The sequence below is a fragment of the Vanellus vanellus genome, assembly GCF_965231255.1.
Source record: "Vanellus vanellus genome assembly, chromosome: 1".
Taxonomy (NCBI): Eukaryota; Metazoa; Chordata; class Aves; order Charadriiformes; family Charadriidae; genus Vanellus; species Vanellus vanellus.
This window is the reverse complement of record NC_138905.1, coordinates 202,930,540-202,952,181: the sequence shown is the minus strand read 5'-3', so window position 1 is coordinate 202,952,181 and position 21,642 is coordinate 202,930,540. Positions and strand designations below refer to the sequence as shown.

The 21,642-nt window shown below is 36.4% G+C and overlaps 1 protein-coding gene across 1 annotated transcript in view; it reads left to right on the top strand.

The window, feature by feature from the left end:
- Nucleotides 1-21,642, top strand: part of ZMYM2 (zinc finger MYM-type containing 2) — a 98,921-nt gene that overhangs the window by 32,243 nt on the left and 45,036 nt on the right. The window contains exons 4-7 of the mRNA XM_082483770.1: nucleotides 3,518-3,803; nucleotides 7,169-7,334; nucleotides 8,192-8,404; nucleotides 21,294-21,444. Coding sequence (XP_082339896.1) covers nucleotides 3,518-3,803; nucleotides 7,169-7,334; nucleotides 8,192-8,404; nucleotides 21,294-21,444 — 816 coding nt within the window. The remainder of the gene's footprint in view (nucleotides 1-3,517; nucleotides 3,804-7,168; nucleotides 7,335-8,191; nucleotides 8,405-21,293; nucleotides 21,445-21,642) is intronic.

The following is a 21,642-nucleotide window of genomic DNA, read 5'->3' as shown; positions in this document are numbered from 1 at the left end:
GACCCAGGTGAAAGACCTTGCACTTGGCCTTGTTGAGCTTCATGAGGTTCATGTGGGCCCATTTCTCAAGCCTATAAAGGTCCCCTGGATGTCATCCCTTCCCTCTAGCGTATCTGCTACACCACTCAGCTTGGTGTTAGCTGTAAAATTGCTCAGGTTGAATTTAATCCCACTGTTTTATGTGGCTGATGAAGATACTGAATAGTCTCAGTCCCAGTACAGACCCATGAGGGACACAGCTTGTTACTGGTTTCCACTTGGACATTGAGTCCTACACCGTAGTTCTTTGAATGCATCCAGCCAGCCAATTCTTTGTGCATCAAATCCATATGTCTCCAATTTAGCAGGAAGAATATTGTGGGGGACCATATCAAAGGTTTTGGAGAAGTCCGGGTAGATGAACAGAAGTCCATGTAGATGAGTTTCAAGTGCTTTTGGACTGGAACTTAGGTTTTGTTTCTCTGAATGGAATCTAGGTTTTTCCTGCATCAAAACTGCTCCAAAAACAGAACCAACACATTGTAAATGGACGATGCAGTTCAGAACTGCCCTGATCTAAACCAGGTCATAAATGCAGATGTAGCTGAATATGTTTCAAGAGCTGCATACCTCTATAAAACTTTATTACTGTCTTCCTCCCCACTTCTGCCCCAGGTTGTGCTGATACGTTTTTTTCAGCTTTTTTTTTTAAAGACATAATTTCATTGAGCCATTTTTGCAAGATGGCTCCAGAAATAAATGTATTGGTTCAAATGAGGGTAGGGAATAATTTTATAGCAGTTTAGAGCTCGAATGAGTCAAAAAGAATGGGAGCACCCTAAACAGCCATTATAGTAAGAAGAAATTGAACATAAAACTGTACAGTCTCATAAATTTGGCCATAAAAGAATTGCAGATAGAAACCTGGAAGATAAAGACGTAAGGGCAGTGAAACTCATGAGGAATCAACTGAGGAAGTGTGATACACCTTCTCAGTTCAAGGACATGAAAAACAGATTTTACAGATTCTTTGTATAGAATATAAAGTGGAGGAGGTAACATGGTTAAAAAGTGAGATGTGAAGAAAAGTCAAAATATAAAAAATACTGTCTATGAAGGTGTGATGTGAAAGAAGTGAAAGCAAATAAAAAAAGGCAAGATCATCTTTAGATGTTCTTGTGGTATATTTGTGGAAGGAAAAATGCAACAAAATGTCAATTAAGAGAGGCTGTCTGAAGCCTTAAGATACTTCAGGAAATATTAAAGTTGTCTTAATGAGGTACTGGGAAGTCATGGTGAAAGTTTTAAACCCAAACTAGAAAACTCATGTTTTCATGAGAGGCAGTTGAGTCCTGCTGGAACTAAAAGCACATGTAACTTTACTGCACATGCTACGTTGTCCTGATAAGAGATACAATGTGCTCCTATTTGAAACCTATGAGGAAAGAGGAGAATCTGAAAATATTTTGAGGTGTTAAGGTGCTACCAGGATATAAATATATCTGAGATAGTAGACGTAACGGCATATAAAAGTTTGAAGAGGGCAGTCAAGTGACTTTAAAGTTTAAGCACTGTGGTAACATATTTTAGTTTGTCAGTATGGATACTTAATGCCTTCAAAGATAAATTTCTTTAATGGTTTAAAGAGGAATGTGTTTTGTTCTGCTTTGTTTCCCTCTTTTCCTCACCTCTTTGTTTCAGCTGTTCTATTTACCTTCAAGTGTTACAATGCGTAAATTTCCAGTGTGTCTTACACTTCTGAGAAATAGAACATTTTTGACAGCTACAAAGTCACACCAGAAAATGATCTTCTACTTGTGAAGGAATGTATGTTGTTTGTTGCTGTAACAAAGGTTCTTGGAACTTTACCCTAAAATGAATTTTAAAACTATGCATCAGAATATGTTGTTAATAAAACAGAAAGAGAGGACTTCACAAAATAGTGTGGACAGGGTACCTTCTGTTTAATAAATTATTATGGACCAAGATAATGTCCCTTAAGATTAAGGTATGGCAGTTGCTGAAGTCTATGGATTAAGGTTTTTGTTATACGAAGTAACAGAATTTAAAATATTTTTTCTTATATTTGGTTGTTAATACTAGTTGTAATACCACTCCAGGAATACACTGAGTTACTGCAGTAAGATGTTCAAGGCTTCAGTATTTTTATTTAGTTATAGTAAATGTTGTGTTTACTGTTTACTTAAAAGTAGTAACACAAGTACTACCAAATACAGTAATATTTATGCAGGTGTTTGCTATTCAGTAAATAACAGTGAAGCATTGGTCTAGATGCTGGAAATAAAAAGCTTGAAAGGTAAGTCCCAAGTGCTGTGACAGTATTTGGGACAGCTGACACATACTATTGAAAATGTGTGTACGTGTTTTTTTTATGATAGAAATAAATTCCTATTCAGGTTTTAATTCACACTGAAGTAACGTATCTTTCTTGGCATTCTTCAGAAGCTCATTGTTCCTAAATTCTGGTGATAATTATTTAAAATGAGAGCTTAAATTCCAGAGAAAAGCCCAGAAATTATGTTTTATTGGGGTATTTTTTTTTCCTCCTGAACTATATGTTCTGCTCCATACCAAGATACTGAGCATGTAATTTAACAGAAACGTGATCTTTCTAGATGTGTTTCTGTTGGTGAAAAAGTTTTACTTAAGTTCTTGTGTACAAGTTACTCTGTAGCATGTTATGCTACAAAAGATTGAGCAAAGGTGACTTTGTTCCATAGTAGTCTTATTGTCCGAAAATAGAGATGGAAGATTAGTGGAGTCTAGACCACAGAGTCATGGATTTGTGTACTGCCAGAACTTAATGAAATATTATTTTCTAGGTTCATTGATTTCTACTGAGGAAGACTTGGAACTCTCATGACTTTGCCAGTTTGTACATTAAGTGGTATTCATTGCATTGAAAACACTATTGAGGAGAACAGGCTCTCACAGGAATCAGTGATGTAAATGCAGATCCCAGATGTGGAGCTTTAACTGCGGTGTAGTTCTCTGACTGCAGGCTAGGCTGGGAAACTAGTATGGGGACCCGCAACTCTAGGGTTTATCACTGACGCCGGGCACACAATGCTTGTAAAAGCTTTAGAACACAATAACTAATGAAAATCCAAGATTTCGTGTTCTTAAAAACTTGCAGAATTTATATCTCAAACCTTAGTTTAGAAATTCATGTTCTCTGGTCCCCTTTTTGTTTTAATTGCAGTTGGTAATTGCAGTTTTGTTTGTCTGAAGAGAAAAATGCCAGTTTGCAAACCCCGTGCAAGTGAATTGAGGGCTGCAAAACTTGTCGCTGTCACTAGATGTAGGATGGGACCATCATATTCTGAAGCTTTGTAACAGTGGAGAGTGGTACCATCAAACAGCATTTTCCTTTAAAATATCTTTCTCCTGTTAATTGTCAGTTCCAACAAAAAAAAATATTTTATGGTCATATATCTGTGAATATTATTCTATATATATATGTACATGTCTGTTCACTTTTATGTTTGTTTGTTTGTTTGTTTTTTTTGTCTTGAAGATTCTTGGATATCCCAGTCAGCTTCCTTCCCTAGAAATCAGAAGCAACCAGGTGTGGATTCCTTGTCACCTGTAGCATCACTTCCTAAACAGATTTTCCAGCCTTCCACCCAGCAGCAGCCTTCTAAACAGGTTAAAGTCACATGTGCAAACTGCAAAAAGCCTTTACAAAAGGGACAGACTGCCTATCAGCGAAAAGGATCAGCTCACCTTTTTTGTTCTACTACCTGCCTCTCATCATTCTCACACAAACCCACTCCAAAGAAACTTTGTGTTATGTGCAGAAAGTAAGGGATTTTTAAATTTTGTTTCATATTAGGAGATAAATCCAGTAATACTTGAGATTCTCACGCATGTATGAGAATTGCTCTGTTAATGTTATAAAATCTGACTATACAAGTACTTCACATAGTGTCACTTTAATGTTGTTTGGAAATGTTGAATTCACTGTGTCTGCTACAAAGTAAAAATTATACCAGCTTTTGAATTCAGACTATGGCAGGCTGTTTCTACGAAAGCAAATACACTAAAAATTACTTTTTTAATAAAGATAAGGTGTCCAAGTTATAATATATTCTGTGACAAGATATGTTCTTTATATCTGAAGTCCTTTATGAGAAAAAGTGGACCTTGTGTTGTATAGAAAGCATTAATTTTGATAGATGGAAATATAAAATCAAGGCTTTAAAAGGAAGTGAAACTGATACTTTCAAGAAGCTGGAAGAAATCTGGGAGCTCTTCCACTGTTGGCAGCATGGGGAGAAGAGAAGCCTTAGCATTTCCCTGTAGTTAGGGGGAGCTATGGCAACTTTTGATGCTGAAGGTACCTTAAGTGGGCAGTACAGAGCGAGTGATGAGCGCACCTAGAAGTGGCATTCTCTAAATTATTGATTAGGTTTGACTTGTAATTTTTTATTATTTCCCAAACTTAAAATTGCCAAAGAGAAGTCTTCCATAATTGTACTGTTGTAGTGTTAGGTGTACAATGTAGCTGTACTTTTTCTTTCCGGGTACTGAGATACTTGTACTTTTTCATATTTTTCCAGTAAACTTTCAATCCAGTACACCCTGCAGTGGCACTGGTTAAATGATGAATTCTTGCTGAACTAAAGGCTTGCAGTAAAGTCTCCTTTCTTTAATGTGTGTTTTGGAGATGGTGGTCTTTGCTTAATTTTAGATTTAAACTAGTTTCTCTCAACCCTTGCCTCTACAGAGCTAGATAAAAGCATTCTGCACTTTCTGTTGGCTTGTACGTGTTTATACACTACTGGTTTTTTTTAGAAGTAATCTGGTGACTACAATCTTCAGCTAGCTGCATTATATATAAAGATGAAGATTCGCCTAATCTTTTTATTTCTGACTGAAATCTTGAAAATTCATGGCTAAATCTGTGCTGTCTTGCAACTTTGGAGATACTTATCTGTGTATTGTAAGAGGCTATATACACTGCCTAGAATTAAAAGGCTTTATTCTTGAATGATGAGGAAAATACCTTATTTCTAGCTTTTGAGGTTACTTAAAATAGTTTTAGTGTATTTGATTTCTAGAAAACCTCCGAGAAGTCACTTTTGACAATTTTTGAGGCAACGTTGGTCTTCGCTCTTCCACTAGATATACAGTTGCTTATTCAATCGCAGTTAAATAGAAGGTGGTATACACATGAAATTGTTCCTCTATAGCATGACTTCATTGTGAAACTAAATCTTATCCAGCCTTTTTTGCTTTATTGCCAAATTTTTGCTGTCTGGTGGTAGAAAACCAGGTACTCTTTGCTCCATACTCGCTTCTGTGTTCCGTTCCTACTACAGCAGACATAATATTGTCAGATTGCAATGCAATGAAAGGATAAGGGGATTCTAGCAAAATCCAGGAGATCTTGAATGTAGATTGGATAGACAATAGTTGATATGTCATAGGTCAGACTTTTCGAGGTAATGCTCAGATTTGCCTTTAAATATGTAGATTAAGCGAAAAAAGTGAAGCATACAATAAATTTTTAGAAAAATTGTATAAGCCCATCTAAAAAGTCAGAATTCTTACTTTTTTTATTGTAAACCACTTTTCTAGCACTCTTCTTAATATTTGTAACTACATAAACAGCATAGGAATTACTTTAAGAAGGAAAGTATAGGAAATATCTGGCATTCTTAGCGTTCATAATTTTTGACTTGTGTTACTCTTTTTGACTTTGCATTTGTGCCCTTTGATACAAGTTAATATGTGCTTTCATACAAGTTAATAGTGTTTATAAGTCCTGGTGGAATCCAGCCAGAAACTGTAAGCTCCTCAGGGCAGGAGCTCTGGCTTTGTTTTGCTGAACAGAAGCGGTAACATTCCCTAACACAAATCCTTACTAGCTTGCCAAAGGGCGAGCCAAAATCTGCTGACTTTCCTTTGATGGAAGGAGGCAGGCTTGCGAGTGTTAATACCCAGTGGCGGTATAAGTTGATTTTCAAGAGGGTCTGTCTAGGGAAACATACATTTTTCCAGTGCTTTCCACTTATCCTAGTTTTAGGGCTCCTAGATACGAGTGTCTGGGGCATGTCTTTTCTAACTGGTGACCCATTGCGATGTCACTAGAGATCCATATGTGCCCAATCAATTTTTAATTTATTACACCCAATAGCATTTCCTGTATGCCAATAATAGTTTTTTTTTTCCTTAGACGGCAAGGGGGGAGGCTTTTATTTCTTCTCCTTGCTTCTTCTAGTTCATGGTATGCGGTAGTTTGGGATTAAGAGTGAAACTACCTTAGAAATGACCTCAGAAGTTTGGGAGACCTGATTATAAAGGTGCACTGACAAGCACGGTGTTAGCAACTTTTCTAAGTTGCATACAACTGAAAATCAAGGAAGTCTAGATTTAAACTTCAGTGAAAAACAGTTTGGTTAGAAGGTTTGTTCTGTTTCAAATTGGTTTTATTAATGGTTGCTTGTCTGGTTAAATGCATTGAATTGGTGCAGTTTCATGGGCAACTGCATGACTGTTCAGGTGCTTTGGAACTTTAAATTAATGCTGGAATTAACTTTTTTAAAATTTTAGATGAAAAAAGTTCTAGGCAAGCTTGTGGTAGAGCTTTAAGCTTTTTGGTTATGTGCATTAAACTGTGAATAAACAACCTTCTCTTCTCCTCCCCTCATCCTATCCTGAGATTAATACTGAGAATGGTGGAGTGATATACAAATAAAGACCTCTTACTATAAATCTTGCCTTTTACTATAAAGCTGTTGCTGGTTTTTTTTTTTTCCCCCCCACATGAAACTTAAGTATAGCTTTTGTGTAAAGTTGCAAAAGGGCTAGTTTAAATTTGCTCTGTTAGATTTTTTTGTGTTTGTTTGTTTGTGTAAGATTGAGTTTGCCACAGCTGGTACCTAATGGTCCATTAAAGTCACTTAATTCTAGAATAGTGTAATGAGAAAAAAATAACCCAAATCCAAACAAAAAAATAGGTTTTTACACAGGAAAGGCATTGTACTTGCAGTAGTTGTGAAAATATTATTAAACTTTGTGTTTGACATATGACTAACAACTGTACATCCACAAAACTGGTTTGAAATGTAAACATTAAAAAGAAGATAAGATGTAAAGTATTCTTGTTTTAAATATATATGTATTTATACACAAGCACACTAGAGGTTTTTTTGTCTTTCAGAGATATAACAACAATGAAAGGTACCATTGTTGCTCAAGTTGATTCAAGTGAGTCTTTCCAGGAGTTTTGCAGTACATCATGTTTATCCTTCTATGAAGATAAACAGAATCCTTCGAAAGGAGTTTTGAATAAATCAAGATGCACTATCTGTGGTAAACTAACTGAGGTCTGGCTGACTGTTTTGTCTTTTATCTTTCTCAATGATGACACTATTAATAACTTATATTCTGAAATAAGAGAACTCAAAATAAGGAAATTTAAGATCTGATTCAGTATTTTCATATGGAGTGAGATATTAAGATATGCAGGCTTAAAGTCCGTGAAGAGCAACTAAAGGAAGAGAGAATTCAAAGAGGTTAACATTTGATTTTTTTCTTTCAGAAACTTGAAGTGCCTTTTGGTGATGTCTTGTAGCTAGTCAACAATTTTAGGCTTAGAATCTTGTAATTATAACCCAGATCTCCCACATAGAAGAATTACTGTTGAAAAAAGTCAGTATTTACTGTATTACTTATTTTTTCCTGTACATTTTGAAAGATTATGCAAATGTTTTTAGATATATGTAGAATATATATAATTTTAAATTCTTGTGAATGTACTAATTTACTTCTGATGCCATTACTGGACTCACCATAGTTCAGTCTACTGCTTTACACAGCATATGTGTCTGGCCAGTCTTTGTATGCCATGCTGTTAGCCTGCAAATTGAGTATTTCATGAAATTGCATAAATTGACCTGCTCTAATACGCAATTATTACATCCTTCCATGTGATCTTTGCTTCTAGGCTACAAGAGCAGATGGGTCCAAGATTTTTTTTCTAGAACTTTGAAGACAACAGAACCACCCAATTTCTGGTTTTATGTTTCATGCTCATTTGAAGCATCTCTGTTCTTAAATAGTGAGCTAGTATAATCTGGTTTTAGTTATTGTACTTGAATGTAAGACTTTGAGCTTGTCTGGTAGTTTCAGGTAACTTTGTGCTTGTGTGGTGATAGAATACTTTTTTATTTTTATTTTTTAGATTCGTCATGAAGTTAGCTTTAAAAATATGACTCATAAGCTGTGCAGTGACCATTGCTTCAATAGATACAGGATGGCAAATGGTTTAATAATGAATTGCTGTGAGCATTGCGGGGAGTATTTGCCTAGTAAAGGAGCTGGAAACAATATTCTTATTATTGATGGTCAGCAGAAAAGATTCTGCTGTCAGAACTGCGTTGGTGAATACAAGCAGGTAATTACTTCTTTACCTATAAATTAAAATTAAATAAATATTAATGATCCTTAAATTTATCTTGTTAATCATAACATGGTTTTACTTCTCATTAGAAGTCTTAAGTAACAAAGACTTCTGAAAATGAAATTGATGCCAGTGAGGGCAAGCTAGCCAGAATAGGCCTTTCACTACTGGTGGGGTTTTTGATGTTGTAATAGCAATACCTATTTGTTATTAATGAAAGTATCACTGAAATTAAGCTTTCTTTAAAAAAATCTATTTCTTTCTAATGGATTTATCACTTAATGAGAATATTAATAGCAAGCCTGACACACAAGCTTACTCTGGACCTTAAGTGATGTTCTTCTTTAGATACAAAAGTTTGTTTGTATGCAGTAGAAACATTCGAAGATGTGCAGAGCATACAGATTAGACATAGCTATAAGAATGCTCTAACTGATTGCATATAGGCTGTGTACCTGTACTGTGTCTAATCTCCTTCACTGTACAGCATAGAATTTCAAAATTTATTGTTAATTTCGTCCGTCCATGTCTTAAATTTTGTGCTTTCATTTTCTTTACTTGGTTAGTTTTTTATTTCTTCATAAGACTGTTAAGATAATAATTGTTGTGGTTAAATATAATTCCAAATCAAGAAATCTGATGCTGATGTCTTTTACACATTACAGAGCCAGCTTAGCTCTGAACCATTGCTAATGGTTTCAAGGTTTGTTATTTTTAACCATTGTTAAAGGTTTAAATGTTATTACAGTATTTATGGTATAGTAGGATAGCTCTGAAATATTAAATATTTTTGGGGTGGATACTTTTTTTTTTTGCTTGGCACATTTTGCTCTGAGTTTGTAGGGGTAATGTTATGAAATATGAAAGTACTGGTTTACTGGCAAGAAATTTATCTGATTTTGAAGTTCACGCTTGAATATGTGAGTGGCCCCAGTGCTGCACATTGGTTTGAGTTCTTTCTTCATCTCTTTCCATTTTTAAGAAAACAATGATCCAAGAGAAAAGGGAGTACAGCGCTGAATGGTTTTAAGTTGTTTAATATTGCATCCTGTTGTTTGTATTTTCTCTTTGGACATTAAATTTTGATGCTTTTGGGGATGGCTGTTCTTGTATATATGCAATGTGCAAACAGCAAATCTGGAAACAGCATAACCGAAAACTTAACATAAGCATTATTCTTTTGTCGCAGCTATACCAAAAGGGACAGGATAGGTTTCCAAGATACTAAAAACATAGGCATGCCCAGAAGCCATGGAAAGACTTGAAGAAACGTTGAATACTGTCTCTCGAAGAAACAAAAAGGCATGAGATTAACTTTGAACTTGAGCCATTCCCACACAACCATTATAACATGCACTGCACATGGAATTATGAAACGAACGTGGAATTTTGAGAGGTCGAATGATAAATCTGTACCTAACACTCATGACAGACTGTACTCTATTTGTTCAGATATTTTTGTACATTTTTTTTTGTGTTTAGATATGTATTTGAGAATGAGAAGGATATGGGTAGCAAGTTGTATGTTCTAGTTTGATTTGGGGAGGAGCAATTTGCAGTACCAGGAATCTTCACAAGTAGTGTCGGGTATTGTGCATTATTGTGAGGATCCTTAAGAGAACCTTTAAAATTGAGACACATTTTTTTGGTGCATTTAGTTCTGACAGCAGACTTTATTCAAGCAGGTTCTTAATTCTTTTGTGGAAATATTTGATACTGAGGAACTGTAATAGGCTGTGAGAAGCTTAATTCTAGTGTTCATGTGCATCTGGTTTGGAGTGGTGGTTAAATGTAATTCTTAACTGTTAGGTTTCAAATGTTCCTGGAGTGTGGGGGTTTTGGGGTATTTTTGATATTAAGAGAAACTCAAGACATAAAATTAGAAGTTTTTTAGTTTATGTTGTTGTAGGTGTCAGAGTTGCTCAGAGCACAATTATTTGAGGATATTTAGTTGTCTAGCAGGATTTATTTAGGTTTGAACTTCCATTTGCATTAAGGTTTTCTTAACTGAATGTATTCAAGGAATTCTGCTTTTTAAAAAGGAATTTAGACTTTGGAAAGTATCACTTGACAACTCATTGGGCCACAATTGAGAAATTGTAGGTTGCTTTATTCAGTAGTAACAATGTTGTTTGGAAATTTTTTATTAGATCTTTTAAAGGAGAACCGGTGAAGGAGAAACTATGGGAGAGTTGCTATTACATACTGAAATTATCTCAATGGAATAGATAATACAGGAAAAGTTGGTGTGTTATTTAATTATAGCATTGTGTTGTGCAACTGATTATCCTGTGTCACATAACAGTTTTAGCGAATGTTTTCTTGCAAACAGTTGTAAAATAAATAGGTCTTACTAGTACGAGCTTTGTATTAAGCAGTTTACATTGTAAATGTCATACACCTATCAATATGCTATACGTTTGTAGTAGTAATAAATGAAAACTGATTCTTATTACTTGTACCTATCTATATACTTCATCCCTATTTTTTTTAATAAATATTACATTGATTTGAACAATTAATTTTCAATAAGTTATCACGGACATTTTTTTCTTCCTGGAATGAAAAAATTAAAATTGTGGGTAATAAAAATTACTGTGGGTCTTGGAATGGCCACTGAGTGCAAATAATCCATCAGCTACAAAGGTTTTCTTTCCTCTGCTTTAGACCGTTGGTGTGAGGCAGGGAAGTAAGAAACAGTGCTATTCCTGGGATGGGGCATAGGTTTTTTCTGAAGTGCCTAAGTCACCTTTGAAAGTGATGGATGCACTTCACTTTCTACATACCGGTTTCGGAACCTGCTGTAAAACTGAGACACAAATAATCTTGAATATTACATCCTGTGTTTTGCTTTGCTGAGAGGCAGTGGCTGTTCTTTCTTACCTAAAACTGATGTCATTACAGAGCTTAGGTTTCTTTCATATTAAAAATAGCTGTGCAAAATAAATAGATTAATAAATTGTGTAAGAACTCTTTTAATTTTATTTAAATAGACATGGCCTAACTAATGCTCACTGTGGTTATATGCAAGAGCATGTTAATTTCCTGATGGCACAACAGCCATTCAGCTTAGTGCAAGTCAAGCTTTCTTAAACAGCGATAAAATTTTTCCTCCATAAATGAAATCACTGTGACAATTTAGATAAAATGTCAAAACAAAACCCTCATTGGAAATGGTTATTTTTTTTAAACCTGAAGAAGACTACTACTTCTGGATTGTAAGTTCTTTTTACTTGTTGCACTGAAGTTCAAACTGTTCATGTGTAGAGGGACAAGAAGGACTTAAAGAATGATGCTAAACAAAATGAATAAAAAAAAAACCCAACAGTAGAAGAGACTGAGATCATATCTGACAAGGAGGTGGCTAAACTGCCTATGTAATTGTGCAAATGCCAAAAGCATTCTTCAAGTAGGTGTTTCATATAATTAAAATGAAACTTAACCATTAAAAAATTACTTTAGTGATTCATTTAAAAATTAGTATCTATGCAACAAATTGAAACAAACCCCAGGTATGCCTGCCGTGAAGACACATTGACCAACAGCACATAAATGTGTTGTTTCATTGTTTCTGCTTGTGATACTATTGTGTATTTTCTGTCTCTGCAAAATTAGTCAACTTCCTTTTCAAGGCAGTCGCCACATCCTTTGTGTCCTGGCTTGCTGGATTTGGGTACAGACTTGACAACCTTTTTTTATGGAACAACTGAATTCTGTGACTTGGCTTGTGAAACCAACCATACCTTTTAATTTCCAGCTGTTCAACTAAGATAAAGCTGAGTCTGTGTCTGCTTTAAAAAATACAGTCTTTAACTGCTTTGTTTACTGGCCTGATCTGATTCACAGTGCTCTTGATTCTGCTATGATGGCATTTAATACTTTACTAGTTTAAAATGTTCTTTTACTTTTTGTGCTTTGTTTCCTTAACTTAAATTCTTCTTGTTAGAACGTGACCTGGGATTTGCTTGCTTTGGGTGCTTCTTAAAAGTCTTCCATGTGCTGTCAAAAAAGGGGGGAAGGAATGCTAGCTATTTCTTCATAGGCTTCTTAATAGCTCTTGGATGAAGCGAGTACCAGATGAATGCAAGCCAAACAAGTATTTTCTTAGTTTGAGAACATGCTTACAGTGCCTTTTCATCTAGTGAAAAATTTCATTCGGTACTGAATAGAAGTGCATTTGGTTGACTTACTTGATTAGATAAAGACTTACTACTGAACATGCTTCAAGACTAACCAGGCTATGCCATCCCGTTGAGCTATTCACTTACAAGCAATAGAAAAAAACCCAACCTAGGCAGTTGTGTTTCCTTGTTTCAAATTCTTCTTGCCCAACAACTGCTTTTGTGAAACTCCTAAAACTCACTTCATCTGCTTCATCTGTATGAAGGGGTTTAGGGGTTTAGGAGCTTTCACTGTATACAATAATATGCATATCAGTTCTGCAACTTGTGGGTCATTGTTTATACAGAGTTTGTATTTAATTTCACAAAATGTATTGTTATCTACTGGTTTAAATCTCACTGAATGCTATGATAGAGTGTCTTGTCACGTAATCTTTCAGTGGAAGCATCTAGGGTTTTCAACTTTGTCTTGTCCCATGTAGTGTCAGTTCTTTTTCTGTGCTGCTTTGCTATTAAGACAAATCTGTCCTTTTTATGGTACGGTTAACAGCAAAATCTGCTACTTCATGCAGTTGTTACTGCTTTGTAATCTTGTTTCCAAGTGTCTGTTTCAAGAGTAAATACTGTTAACAAAACCAGTAATTGTGAGAGTTGAACAGCTGCTTTAGTTTGAAATATTAGAAATACTGACTTTTCAGTTTTAGCAGGTTTTTTTATCTTTCTGGTAACTCTTAAAGACAAGTTCTGCAGTTGCAGCCAGTTCAAACTGTGATTTAATATTGGAATCTCCTCCTTGTATTTTAAACCACTTCTGTCTCACTTCAGGTAATACTTAGTTTGGTATTAGGTAATCTCTGATAATAGTGAAATCTGATACTGTGTACTTTTCTACAGATGGAGATAGCTAGATGGTTTTTACCCCATCTACCATGGTTAAATGCCAAACCTTTATCAACCAAGAAATAATTGATTCCTCTTTCTTCCTGCTTAGTGGTGTGGGGTCTTTTTGAGGTCTCTCGGTATTTATGCCTCCAGTTTCTTGCATCTCTGATGCAAATCAAGTCCTCCTAGAAACTATCCTATTCTTCTGCCTTTTCTTCTACCTTTTATTTATTCCTGTTTCTTGAACCATTTATTTTGCCATTTCTGCTTCAGATGTCTGCCCTCGGCTGTAGAATTTGCTGCTCTTCAATAAAAACTATATAATCGGCTTCCTTAGGTACCTGAATATTATTCAGGTGAAGTGTTCAGGATGTTATTTTGTCAATATTTTAGAAGATAAAGTGAGATACGTACATCAGAGATGTTAAAACAGCTTTGTAGTTCTGAAGAAAAGTCCTTACGGCAGTGAAAATTGTGAGGTGTAATCTTTGTGGGAGCACAGGAAATTCTTAGGAAGAGGAGCAAGGAGGTGATATGACTAGGTATCAGGAGTTCAGATGGATATAACCACATCCATGCACTGCTGTACCTGGAGTAACTGGACAGGGTTGAAGGCAAGAGGGAGAGAAGGCAAAACAGACATTAAATGAATGTTTCAGCTGGAAGAGTAGCTTGCTTTTTGAGGGATGGGAAGAAGGGGTTTTCAGCTCTGCTTTTCTTGAAGGCATGATGACAAGTGTCTTGAGAGCAGCAATAAAACTGGCAGGAAGAGGGAGCGCTGACAGTTGGAGATGCCAAGGAAAAGTTACAGGACAAGTTATTGATTTGGCTGTTTGCAAAGTTCAGCTGATGAAATGTAAACACAAATCACTGGGTGTTCAAGGGCCACAAAAGCAATTACTTTAGCTTTTGCTCTAAAGACTTGGGCAAATGCTTTTGAGGTGTTACTAATCTTAGTCTCTTTTGTAGGAGTAGGGAAGAATTTACAGTTATTCTTGCGGGAGTGATGATTTGGGTGCCTTATTCCAGAAGACTGAATAAATAATACAGTATCTTCTTTGCTGTTACAGATTCTGCTGACATCTGGTTCTTTTCTTAGACGTGTGTGTTGCTTCTGGACCCATCCGGACCATCCTTCTTTCAAATATATCTGAAGCAGTTTAGCTCCTGTTTTCCTGATTGCCTTACTAATGGATCTCTGTTATCATAGAATTCCATGTGGTGAATCTCTTAGCTTTTCTACTTACAGAAAATGTCTATCTTCTTTCTCCTTTACCTGTCTATTTGAACACACATTGACTGTGCTTCTGTTCCAGAATATTCTTTTCTAGAAGCTTTCCCAGTATTTATCTTATTTCTAGTCTGAAACTGTTACTCTTTAAAGCTACCAGCGAGAAGTTTGCCTGGATTGAGAAGTATGTACTGATCCGTTTTACCATGGACCATATGAGTTTAACTGTGAAGCATTTCCTTCAACTGGAAATGAATCTTTGGGCTGCTGCATAGCATTGTAGCAATCAGCCGGTATTCTGGTGTTCTTGATCAACTGGCGCTCGCATGGGAGAAGTTGTAGCAAGAATGCTCTCTTAATGCTGTAGCCATGCTCTTCATCCTGCTCTCTATCCTTTTGAATGCATGTGAAGCAGATCAAACTTCTTTTTTTAGTCAAGAACAGAAGTCTGTAGCACAGGTATCTAGATGCAAGGCGCTAATAGCTTTATTGAAACACTCTTGCAGCCAGAAAGAACTCTAGTCAAGAACAGAGACTTTAATTAGTTTCGGTTGCAAATGGAAGTGAGTCTTCTAAAATACCATGAAGTTACAGTATTGGTCTGATATTTATTTTGGGGCTTTATCTTTCTTCTTAGTCGGATGTATGCAAGAAGAGCTCTAGACTTCAGTTCTCATGGTCCTTTCAGTAAGATACAAAGGAAGATCAAGACTCCTTCTAAAATGATTGTTGCTGACTGATGGTGGCAAGGATAAAAATGCCTCAGAAACCTTCCAAATGAATTTTCTTTTATTGCCAGGAACTTGAATTTCTGTTGCAACAATACTTGTATTTCTGGAATATATCCCAATCATCTGTTTGTCTTGCATCTTGATAGCCACTTTTGTCGTTGCCAGTTTAAGTTCAGCACTGTCCTAGTGGACAGAATGAAGATTTGAAATGTATGTAGAACTAGTAACTCATAAGAATTTTTGAACTGCATGAAGTGTTTTATAATATATCTTTTCTCAGTTATCTGTCATGAGATACTTATCATGAAGTAGACTTGGTTTCTAGGATTAAGTGTCTAACAGGGTATACAAACATGTAGTGAAAGAAGGAGTGGGTTTAGAATCAAATAGAATAAGAACAGAAGAATATTCAGGCCTCTGCATTTACTTTAGACTTCATGCTTTGGAAGAGGTCAAATATGCAATTGCATCTAGCTAAAATTAGGTCATCTCAATGCAGAATCTAGGTGGAGTAATGAGGGAGAGGTCTAGTCAGAGGTCTAGTCAGACTACTTTGCATCAAGTTTCCAAACCTTAAGGGGCACTAGGCCATTGTTCTCTGGAAGTTTTACCTCTGGATTAACTTAATTTTTTTGTACTTATTAATCTAATTCATACTATTTTTCTTACTAATTTGATAGCAGTGTTTTTACTCAAAATTTTCCTTAAACTTGCGTATATTTTCATAGGACTGTGTAGATTTGAATTTGCCAGAAGTGGGGCATGGAAGGAAGACGCCTGTAACTTTCTCTCATGGATTGGTTCTGAGTTAATTCCATCTTTGAAGGAAACTTGAAACTGAGACCAGTTTGAATGTGCAGGTTTTTCTCTACAGTGACTTTTGCCTACCACTGAAGTGTCATGGGGAGCGCAAGATGAAGCCAGTATTTCATCTGGAATGGAAGATAACTGCCAAGAAAACAGCTTTGGAGAAAGACTTCAGTGTGCTGGCAGGCAACAAGTTGTACAGGAGTTACTGTGTGCTCCTGCAGCAGAGATGGCCAACTGCACCCTGGGTTGTATCACAGAATGCTTGAGGTTGGAAGGGACCTCTGGAGGTCATCTTGTCCCCCTTCCTACTCAAGCAGGGTCACCTGGAAGAGGTCGTCCAGGACCCTTGTCCATTTGAGTTTTGAATATCTCCAAGGAACTGCACAGCCTCTCTGGGGAACCTATTACTATACTAACAAGAGGGTAGCCAGCACATTATAGGAAGTGATTTCTACACACACACAGACACAGACAGACACACACACACACGCATTCTTCTGCACTTCTGAGACTTCGTGTGGAGCACTGTGTCCAGTTTTGGATTCCACAGGATGAAGGTTGTTGACATATTGATACAAGTTCTGTGAAGAGCTACCAATATGTTTAGAGGGCTGGAGCATATGACATAGGAAGACAGACTTGGGAGACTTTAGTTTGTTCAACCTTGAGAAGGCTAAAGGAGGATCAGTTATCTAATGGGAGGGTATAGAGAGGATGAAGTTGGGCTCTTCTAAGAAGTGCACAGTGGAAGGATGAGAGGCAACAGACAATTTGAAGGCAAGGGGAAACTTGATTTAGATAGAAGGAAAAGCTATTTTTCTGTGAAGGCGGTGAAGTCCTCCAGAGAGGTTTTGGAATGCTCATCCTTGGAGGTGCTCAGATTTGACTGGACAAGATCCTATGCAACCAGCTCTGGACCCGCTTTGAGCAGCGGGTTACATTGGATCTGGAGGTCCCCTCCAATCTACATGATTCTGTGATTCTGTACTTCTGAAACAAAGAATGAAGCAGTGATGTTTAAAATACAGAGTCGGGAAGTCTTGTAATTTTTTTGGTTTCCCTCTTTACTTTGTCATTAATGAAGATTTTGGTATTCTTTGTTGTTTTTCTCTCTACCAGTGCAGTTTGTTCTTTTGTCTCCTGACCATGAAATATCAACAACACTGACATAGCTTTACATTTTCCTTAATTTCTTTTCTGAACACCCGCTTTTCCTTGAGGATGGTTAAAATACTCAATTCAAAAGAAAAATGTTCTGTAGTAAGAACATGAGAACAGCTGTTCTGGTTCAGATCAGGGATTGAGACTCCTGCAGTGTATGTAAGTGGGCATACAGGGAAGAGTAGGAACAGGGCAGGTACTTAAGATATTTTCCCCTGAGTATTCTCTTAATTTCTGACTCTCTGGAGGTCAGGGGATCTCCTGAACTTCATGCAATGTTCCTGCATGCTGTTTTTAGTGAATCTCTTTAATTAGTCGTGTCCAGTCTCCTTGTGAACACATATATGCAGTTTTTCCGTCTCTGACATTCTTCAGTAAGAAGTTTGGCTGACCTGCTGTTTGTTATGTGAAGAGCTGCCTCCTATTGTTTGTTTTTAAACTTCTGTTGATATTCATGAAATTTCCCATGGTTGTTAATATTAGAAAAGACAATGAACAGTTGATCCATAGTGCCCCACATTATACCATTTTTGGTTCTGTTATTATCCTCTTAAGTTATCTTGTTTTCAGGCCAAAATTCCTTACCTCATAAGAATGTTCTCTGACCCTGTGTAATACTATGGTTCTCCTTACTTTTAGTGAATCTTCCATTTGCTTATTCCAGCTAGAAGGGTACTTCTAGGGAAAGGATTTTCGAATGTTACTTCTTCTTCTACAGAATGAAATTAATACTGTAGATTCTTAAAGATGAAAGGTAACACGTTGTGATGAATGCGAGAGTAGAAATATAAGTTACCTGAGAACCTTGAGAAGAGAGTCTCAGCTGGAAATTTGACGCTTAAGAACAAGAGAGGGTTCTTGGTTTGCATTATGGCTATCTAAAAACGTATGGGACAGTACGGTATGAAGTTCTCTGATGTTGTCAGTGGAGGAAGCCTTTGAGTTAGGCTATTAAAAAAAATGTTTGAGACACCTGTATAATGCTGAATTATGAATACTTTCAGGTGTGCTTTAATCTCTTTTTTTAAGTGTTGCACTCCTTGGCTTTTGAATGGTTTTAATGTTCAAGCTTACAAATTTGAATATTAATATTCAAGCTTACAAGTTGAGTGCTGGCAAGAGTAATAAAAATGCAAGAAGAAAGTTCAGCTTGGAGGAGATGATGTTTATGAGGTTTTGGGGTCAATAAATTTGAAGAAGTTTCAGGCCTTTTAATTTTTTTGTTCTTCACCGATGTCCTGTCTCCTTTACTTGGGTAACACGTTTAAACTTCTAATAATGCAGAAGAGCTCTAACACTGTTCTTAGTTGCTGTGACAAGAATAAAGTGAGAGTTTTGCTGTCATGCTTTTGTTTCTACCCACAGAATCTTCTGCATCCTTGATAATGTTTTTCTTGGAAAGTCATGTTCTTTGTAGCCTTGATAATTTAGATCGAGGTTTGCTAGATTATTACTAGATATTAATAAAGATTCTTCATGTTGCTTTTAAGTCTGAAAGATCTAGGCTGAAATCGGTGAACTACTCCAGTATTATAAGGGTGTTTGAAATTCAGAAGTGACCTTTGTGTGCGTGATCCTCTCTTGACTTCAAGTTAAATAATGAGATATTTGAGATGCTGGTTAGCAAAAGCTATGTCTACTTTCAAGTAGAAACATGTAGTCTGTTGACACAGTGCATCTTTACCGATTATGCTCTGATCAGCTTACTATAAATTCATTTATTATAGCATATATTTTCATCTTGCTGTCTCTTGAAGTCATTATGGCCTCAGTTTGATTTTTTTCCTTTCAGATCTAGAGCTTGTGAAAGCTTCACTTACCTGTGCGGTGTTTTCTGATTATATTCCTTAACGTTCTTTGTTAAGCTGTTTGTCTGCATATTTGCATCAGTGCTTCTAGATTTACATTTTGATTTATTCTAGAGGTACCAAGGCTATTGATGCACGCAGATTTTTTGATGGTTATTGTCTATTAAGCTTGTTCCAAGAAGTCAAGTCCTTTGTAAATTGTGACCTCCATATTCTTACTGTTAATATAACTTGAAGTGGTTTTGATGCCCTGCTTTTGTGTAGGAGGAGATGCATGTATGTTGGAGATGCATGTATGTTGGCAGAATAGCTCCAAGTCATAGAACAGTGTAATTGCTGCATTTTGGTTTTGGTACTTAGTGTGAATTTTGTCAATATTGTGGTTGATGAGGAGGACTATTAGGTACTGGGTAGCATTTTTAAAGGGAAACAGGAAAAAAAATGAAGATGAGAAGGAAGGATCCTGGAGTTGTATAAAATAACCTCTTCTATGTAGGAGCTTGATATCTTGACACATACTCCTTTTTGGAGGAAATCTACAGCAAAGTTTTCATCAAAGCAGCATGTGGAAATTGTAAAGTTGTGTGGTATTTTGAAATTTTGCTGATCTCTGCAAGGTGCTAAACCCAGTTTGTGGCAGAGGCATGTGTATTTGTACATTTTTATGTACACTATTTTAATATAGGGAAGATGATGCATGTTATAAAACCATAAGTTTATTCTCTGGCTGTCTGTAAGACTGGATTTACCTATTTCTCAAATGTTAAAGATATCCAAAGATATATTTATGTCCAGAAGATATACTTATGTCCAGAGATATCCATTGAAGCTTCTGTTACTCTGAACAAAGTGAAGCACCTATGAAACAGGCTTTGCCGTTCCTTCCCCCTTCAGTCCTTGAGAAGAGGGAAAGAGGGAGACGTCGTGCCAAAATTATTCCTCAACAGAAGGGAAGAAATCTTAAGTGCCTGAGTGTCGAGAGGGTATTTTCTAATACTGAATAAGGAAAGAGTCTGTCTAGTAGGAGTCTCATCGCTGTTCAGATGAGGAATTATCTTATGATCACTGTCAAAACCATGATGCTATTTCTATGGGCAGGGAAGGTGTCTAGACAATTTTTTCCTGAAACTTGCTTTATGGTGCTTGAGATATTTGGTTAACACTAAAGTATGTAGCAGATCAGAACTATTGATTTTGTGTGTTGACTGTGTCATTGGTATTTCTGCTTGGTGCAGCCTTCCAGTGCTTTTTATAAAACTTTTGTTCCCTTCAGTGGGAAACTGTTGATTTACTGACTGCTTTGTTGAGAGATGTCAAAGTTGAGTCTGTTACAGAATCATAGAATGGTTAGAGTTGGAGGGGACCTTAAAGATCATCTAGTTCCAACGCCTCTGCCATAGGCAGGGACACCTTCCACTAGACTAGGTTACTCAAAGCAACCTAGGTTGTATAATAATAACCTAGGTTATCGGGTTCACAGAGTCACAGTTCCTCATTGTATCCAATGAGGAGCATAAAACCTCCTGCAGTGTTTCCTCTGCCTGTGGAGGACTAGAACTAGGAGAGTTGAACAGTTAGGGGTTTTCCTGACAGTGCTGTTACTAAGAAACTGCTACACCTAACTTATACTTGATAATATTAAGGATGTTATTATTTGGAGAGTATAATTTTTAATTGTTTTTTCCAAAGTTTAGCACCATTATTTATCCTTCATCTTTTCCATGCCAGGCTCCTGTTTCTTTTCTAATGACTATTGTCCCATCAACAAGGTGAGAGAAACAGAGTTGTCTCACCACAACTTGCTGTATACTCTTACCACAGTTCACAGTTTGCAGATGGTGGGGGTTGGGATGGGTTTTTTTGATTGGTTGGGGTTTTTTGAGGGGTGTGTGTTTGGTTTTTGTCTTTACACAGAAGTTTAGTTTTAGCCAGCTTGCCCCAGGAGTAAGAGACCCAACCCTAGTGCAGAATGCTCTTGAGAGGATGATCGTGATAGTTAATATAGGAAGGTTCTGATGGGGGAGCAAATTACAGAAGTAAATAAATAAGTTTTCCTCTTGCTTGTTATACCGTAATTTAAAACCAAAAGCCAAACATAGTTTTAACTAACACATTGTTTTGCTTTGTTTTATGTTTTAGAAATATGGCAAATTAACATCTTGTACTGGCTGCAGAGCTCAGTGCAGGTTTTTTGACATGACTCAGTGCATAGGACCTAATGGATATATGGAGCCATACTGCTCAACTACATGCATGAACACACACAAATCAAAATATGCAAAATCACAAAGTAAGTGAAAAGGGTGATGGATTTTCATCCCTGATAAGACTAGACATATTTTTCTTTTTTTTTATGTTTGAACACTGGGGGTGGGTTTTATTTTAGAATTAATCTATGCAGATGTGACTTTACAGGTTTTTAAACTTACTTATGAAGAAAATAAAAGTATCATCTTACATTCAACACCAGTAAATGGACCCATGAGGG